This window comes from Microtus ochrogaster, chromosome 5, assembly GCF_000317375.1.
Source record: "Microtus ochrogaster isolate Prairie Vole_2 chromosome 5, MicOch1.0, whole genome shotgun sequence".
Taxonomy (NCBI): Eukaryota; Metazoa; Chordata; class Mammalia; order Rodentia; family Cricetidae; genus Microtus; species Microtus ochrogaster.
The window spans coordinates 46,426,703-46,433,422 of NC_022012.1; the positions used below are offsets into that span (position 1 = coordinate 46,426,703).

The window sequence follows — 6,720 nt, forward strand, 5'->3', positions numbered from 1 at the left end:
AGGAGGTGTGTCACTGCGGGTGGGCTTTGCTGGAGGAGGTGTGTCACTGCGGGTGGGCTTTGCTGGAGGAGGTGTGTCACTGCGGGTGGGCTTTGAAGTTTCCAAAGACTCCTGCCAATCCCACTGTGCCCTCTGCATACTGCGCTCTGTCTGAGATGGGACCTTGGAGTTGCTCCTGCTGCCAGCTTGGCTCCATCATCATGTGTATCACAGCAACAGAAGTCATGAATGCATGCAGTATTTAGTTAATATAATTATATAACAGAAAGGTCACTAATGCATACAATTTTTAGTTAATATAATTACATCATTTCAAACTGGCAAATAAAGAAGGTTCTATCCAAGACAATAGTCACATAGCCAGAGTAAGCAGAAACAGACTGAGAAGCCCCAGAGTGTCAGGCACCTGCATGGGGATGTCACGGGCACAAACAGCCATTTGCAAATGAGCTTACCTGTGATGAGAGCATCAGGTCGGGATTGCTCTTTTCTCCAAGCAGGAACAAAAACCGTAATATCTTTGTGGCCTCTTTCCAAAAACCAATCCACTGCCAATTTTATTCCTCGGCAGGAGAATACTTCTTTATTTCCATGGCTGAAAAATTATTATTATTTAATAAATTACACTTAAAGCACAACAAAACCTAAATACAAGTTTATGAACAGAAACAGTCAAGTAATTGCAATAGCAGTAATAAAGTTGAAATTTAATGTAAAGTAATACAACTTGGAAAAACTAAAGCAGTTGACATCAATTAACTTGGTTAAAAATCAAAATATGTGTGGAAAAAGAAAACTGAGATAATGTTGACAACAGAGAAAGGTGAGATAATATTAGACTACAAGGGTTAACTAATCAAAAAGATACAAGTTACTTTTGCTGATGAAAGGGTAAAAAAAGTATTCAACAGGAAGAATTTCAGTAAAAAATAGAAAAACTTGACATACAGACACACATAAACATACACTGATACACATAGACACACACAGATATACACACAGACACACACACACTCAAATAAATAAAAACCAGTGGAAAACATTACCATTTTCTAAAATATTTGTCTTTCCAAAGAATTTTAATATACATTTCATCTAATGGCTAAGTAATGCTTAAAGCTGAGGTAGGTAAATTAACACACAAAATGTTGCACAAATAAAAAAAACATGCACAAAGGTGAGGGTGTACAATAATACCAATGCTTATTGAAATGGGAGAACATTCACAAATACTTTATGTCCTACATGCTAAGTTCTGCCCAGCACCACTGTGGGAGACAAGATTAATGGTAGCTATTTTCAGAACTGGACTAGCGGTGCCAGTTGGCTACTCTGTTAGCATTTACCTGCACCAGTTCACTTAAACCCTTTGTTCTAGTAATTAAATATGACACATTCTAACGTAAAAACATTTCCTGCTTCAGAGATGCTGCCTTGTTTTCCAGTATGAACGTTGCAGGCTTCATTTCTCATATATTTTTTCTTCTTAGAACAAAGGAAGGCATAAGAAAATAATATAGGTAAATGCTTTGCTAGCTTTTAACATGTTATCAGATATTCTATACTGTCCTAGTTGGAAGTACCAGAACCTTCTAACACAATTTATTATAAAATAGAAATGAAGTCTACTTGCTTTGAAGATGGTGAAGGCTGAAAGTGCACTGTGGGCTGCTTACGGTCCTATCTAAATGGTCCAGGACAAGGCTAGAGGTGAGGTCTGAACTGAAAGGTTCAGAGGACAGGAGAAGGCGGAGCCTGAGGTCATACTTCCTAAGTATGACAGGCTGCCTACAATGTGATGTTAGGTTACATGGGAAATAATGAGTGAAATCTCATCTTTCTTCCGAGAAGAAAAAATTTAAAAAATCCTAAGTTATCTCTGGAAAGAATATACACAGCAAGGATTCCTAGGTACATCCCACTTGCTAAAGCTTAACTACACTGTTAACTTTGATTTAACAACTTGAGATCCGAAACAAACTGAGAGCCAACAGTGTGATTACTTCCTTGAGGTCTCAAGACAGGCCTGCATAAGTGTTTTCTTCTCGGGGCTTCATTTGGTGAGAGAGAATTGTCACACTCACTCTAGAAAGAAAGGTTATTAATAAATAACTTTCACAAAATGTGTATGAACAGTAGAATATTAAAAATTCTAGAGGTGCCAGAGCAGGAGACTGTAGGCCACAAACATGGTTGGGCTAATCAAGGCTGACTGTCTGACTTTCTTCTGCTCCGTCCACACTGTCCACAAGCTTCTGAGGGAGAAAACAGGCAAGAAGGTGAAGGTTGGCCTCAGGAAGGGTGAGCACACACAGGGTCTACCTTTCTGAGCAGGGCACCCACATCCATGCCAGTCTGGTTCTTTGAGAAAAAGTAATCCACCTGCTTGAGTAACTACAGTGAAGTTTCTGCTGTTTGCATTTGAACATATCCTTTACTTCTATGGGGCATACTATATACCAAAGAAAATTGGTATCACTTTATTAATTCTAGGGGAAAATATATTTGTATACAAAAACATTATTAGGGATTTACAAAGCTATCACAGAGAGGAGCATACATAGGAAGCTACAGTAATGCTGGATTCTGTCTCTGGATTAGTACGGCAGAAGAACACAGGATTACTAGAAGAAATGAGCAAATGCACACTCACACAAATTTACACGGAAGAAAGGAGCATCATTTGAATGCTGATCTAATGGACACACACAATCCTGCAAGATTAAATAAGAGAACAACGTTTCAAGAACCCACAGGAGCTACATGAACAGTCACTTCAGAAAAGAGGGAACCCAAATGACCAATAAACATGGAAGATGCTCAATAGTAAAAATGCAAATTAAAGCCAAAATGAGACACTGTTTCACACCCATCAGATGGGTAAAAATAAAATCTGCAAACACCAGATGTTGCCAAGAATGTGTGAAAATAGGAACTCATACATTACAGGTTGGAGTGTAAATTGATGTAACTTTTTGGGAGAGCAATTTGGCAATATTATAAACTTGAGGGCGTACTTTCTCTAAAACATAGTAATTCTACATCCAAGTACAGTAAAACCCTACAGCAATGCAAAGCTGAACTTAATGCAGTTAGCCACTGGCTTTCAACCCCTAGCCAGTCTCAGATTCCAAGTAGAGATAAGCCAGTGTTCCGACCTTCGCAAGGGGATACAAAAAAGAAAAGGCAACTGGGGTTGTGCAGGTTAAATCCCCAAGTATCCATGATTTTCTAAGCCAAACCTCAACTGGTCAGGTCAAAAAATGAATGTCGGCAGTGGAGTGCTCAGATACAAATATGACACCTATACTCTCCTTCATCCTAAGAATTGGGGACCATTGTGGACGAAGAAGAGAAAAGAACAAAGTAGCCAGAGGGCTGGGGAGGACCAGAACAAAACAGGGTCTTCTGAACATGATAGGACTTATGGACTCAAGGCAGCTGTGTCTGCCTTCACAAGATCAAGCCAGTCAACATTTTAGCATGGAGGAGAGATGGGTGCATGAGTCCCCATCCCACGTTGATAAGAGAAAGGGTCAGGTTTCTTTAAGGGCGTGGCCCTCGGTAGGTCTCCATGCTCCAGTGGATTACTCCACACTCATGAGTGTAAGAGAAGCACAAATTGGACTCACTGGGTTCTTAGAAACAAAAAGGACAAGAAATTGGGAGGGGGTAAGGAGGTAGGGTGGGTGACTATAATAAACTACGTACAAGCAGAGGAAACCCTGGTGAATGTGTGCTGCTGACATGGGCAGAGCAAGTCAAGGACCACAGAGCCTCAGAGCCATGGAGAATGGGGGAGCCTTCCTTGGGGGTGGTGGCTGTGCTGGTGCTGGGTATCCAAGTGTAGGTACTGATAGTATATGCAGAAACATCTACAAAATTCCCTTGCCTACATCTTTATAGCTCAAAGATTGCTCCGCTCCAGAGGTGGTGCCTACTGAGGCTACCTGTCTCCTTGATGCAGCTGCACTCCATAAACCTGCCCCCCTGTTTGTCTGTGTGTAATAATCCCATCTCCTGTTCAGCTCTTTACGATAGCCCTGCCCCTCTGTTCAACTCTGTAACAAGCATGCTGAACTTCCGGGTGCTATGGTTTCTCCATCAGAATGGAGTAGAGTCCACCTGAACCTGGCTTTTCTGTGTCTTTTCTTCACTCTCTTGCTGCCCCTAGGCAGGTCCATCTCTGGACCAGTGCTAGATGTGGCAAAACACATTGTAAGAAATCCTTGAATAATTAATAAAAATACAATATTAAAAATATTAAAACAATATTAAAATATTTTAAAAAATGACCTTAGAGAGATGTCCCTATCAGCCAACAAGTCTCAGAATTATCCCTAGTAATAGATGAGTCGGAACAGAAAACCACCAGGTGGCCCCAAATTGCTTGGACTTGGACAGCGAGGAGAGAGTGGGGTCACTCAGGCATGTAGCAAGGTCTGCCTACTCACAATTCATAGCTACAAGGAGCAGCTGGGGGAGGCTGCTGGAGAAGAAATGGACTAAGTCTGACGGAGCATCACAGAAAGCAGGACCTAACGTGTGCTGAAACAATAGCTACACATCAGCCGCTGACTATGCAAAGAGCTCTTCTACAAAGAACAGAAATTTTACTGCAGCTTTGCAAGCATTTACAAACTCTATGCATGCATTCAGAGTGTCTTCTTACTCAATAAAAAAAAAGCTGATACTGTATTTATAATTTAATATGTTCCTTTAGGTATCATTTTTTTATTTCAATACTATAGCAATAAGTATAGTTGACATCTCTCATGCAAACCTCATGTTAGGTTGAGATTGTTGGAGGATTTGCAGTCATCTTGGAGTAAGTAAGAGAACATGAATAAATATTTACTAAGAGCCTCCCTTCCCCAACTATTTTGGTTTAGTGGGATTGGAATTCCAGAAAAAATTCCAAGCCTCTACTGTAAGTACTAAGTTTCTGTGGAGCAAAATGGGTAAGAGCTTGAAGGTCCTAGTGGACTCAGCACTTGTTGGTTGGTATGAAATACCCAGGTCTCATTCTTATAAATGGAGGCTTATTTTATTTGTGTTTGGAGTTGGTATATTTAAGAATCCTACTTTGCAGTGATTAGAGCTCATTTGAGGCAAACAAATTAATGTATTTACAGAGACTCTTAGATAAGTTCCATTGAAAATAAAAAAGAACCAGCCTGGTCTACAAGAGCTAGTTCCAGGACATGGTCCAAAAAACCACAGAGAAACCCTGTCTCGAAAAAACCAAAAAAAAAAAAAAAAAAAAAAAAAAAAAAAAAAAAAAAAAAAAAGAAAAGAAAAGAAAAGAAAAAAGAATCATTTCCATCTTTGAAAATGGTTGTGTTTCTCAGGGAAGGAAAAGGATGAACCAGATGGCCATGGAGATTGGAAGAACAGAGAGGACATTCAGGGTCTTGGCCATCTCTATCGTTGCTTCTCTTGACTCTACTCCCTAATGCCTCTGTCTGCCTCATTATGAGCCCTAGAGCAGTGGGGTGGATGGACAGATGTTTGCATTGCTATAGAGTGTGTGGATACCTAGCCCTTCAAAGGGGAGAATTGTAACCTTATCGGATTATTCTAATACAGATTCATTTTCTAAAACTCTCCTAACATGAACATTCAAAACACAGCTAAGAAAGAAGAAATGAGGAGGAAGGAATGTGGAGTATGGCGCTGGGGACGGGAGTCTGCTCCAGGACTAAAGATGCAGGTCAGCATGTGCTTTCCCTGGCAACTTAGACAAGGACCCAGGAGGCAGAACACCAAACAAGCCTACCTGGAGCTCCAGTGACTCAAAAGTCTTTTTTGTTATTGAGACGGAGACTCTCTATTATGTAGCTCTGGCTATCCTGGATTTCACTATATAGACCAGGCTGTCCTTGAACTCAGAGACCAGTCTGCCTTTACATCCTGAGTATTGGGATTAAAGGTCTGCCATCATGCCAGGCTCTCAAATGTCTTCGTGAAGATCCAGGACTATCAGGAAATCAGGGACTTTAAGAGTTCACAGGCCTCATTTCTCAGTCGACATGAGTCATCTTAAAAGCTAGTTTCCAGGGCTGGAGAGACGGCTCAGTAGTTAAGGGCACTGGCTGCTCTTCCAGACAACCTGGGCTCCATTCTATGCACCCACATGGCAGCTCACAACTGTCTGTAATTCCAGTTCCAGGACTCTGACACTTTCACACCAGTGAATATGAAATAAAGTTAAATAAATTATTGCAGTAAAAACGAACCAGGGCACTTTGTGGCATGTTTCCGCTAAAAGCCCTATGCGTGAAGATGTGACTTTGCCAGACCAGTGAAACAGGCAAGGAGAGGGAAAGGATAACCCTCTTCATACAGCTGTGCCATGGTTGCAGGAAGCTGACTACCTCCTCCAATAGCTCTGGCTATCCCTGTCCTGGCAGCATCCCAAGACATCTTTCTGTAGGAGGTGATCTGGGAAAAGCTCCCATAGGGCTGCTCAGTCCGTCATTGAGCTTTATCAGTGGGCTACCGGGAATTGTTTTAAATAAATGAGGATGGTCTTAGGAGCGGATTCACACAGACTCTCTTTTCTACTTTGGGGCAACCATGTTACTGGAAATGGGGAAAAAAGACTAATGCTTCAGTCTCATCAGACAGTATAATGATTCTTACATATCTTGGGCTGAGGACATCACTAAGTAGTTCTAATTTTCAAAAAAAAAAAAAAAAAAAAAAAAAAAAAAAAAA

At 40.9% G+C, this 6,720-nt stretch overlaps 1 protein-coding gene across 3 annotated transcripts in view; it reads right to left on the minus strand.

The window, feature by feature from the left end:
- The window catches only part of Zc3h12c (zinc finger CCCH-type containing 12C), a 55,780-nt gene that overhangs the window by 14,787 nt on the left and 34,273 nt on the right, over window positions 1-6,720 (minus strand). For all 3 annotated transcript variants that reach the window (XM_005347346.3, XM_026779303.1, XM_026779302.1), the window contains exon 3: window positions 456-595. In XM_005347346.3, coding sequence (XP_005347403.1) covers window positions 456-595 — 140 coding nt within the window. The remainder of the gene's footprint in view (window positions 1-455; window positions 596-6,720) is intronic.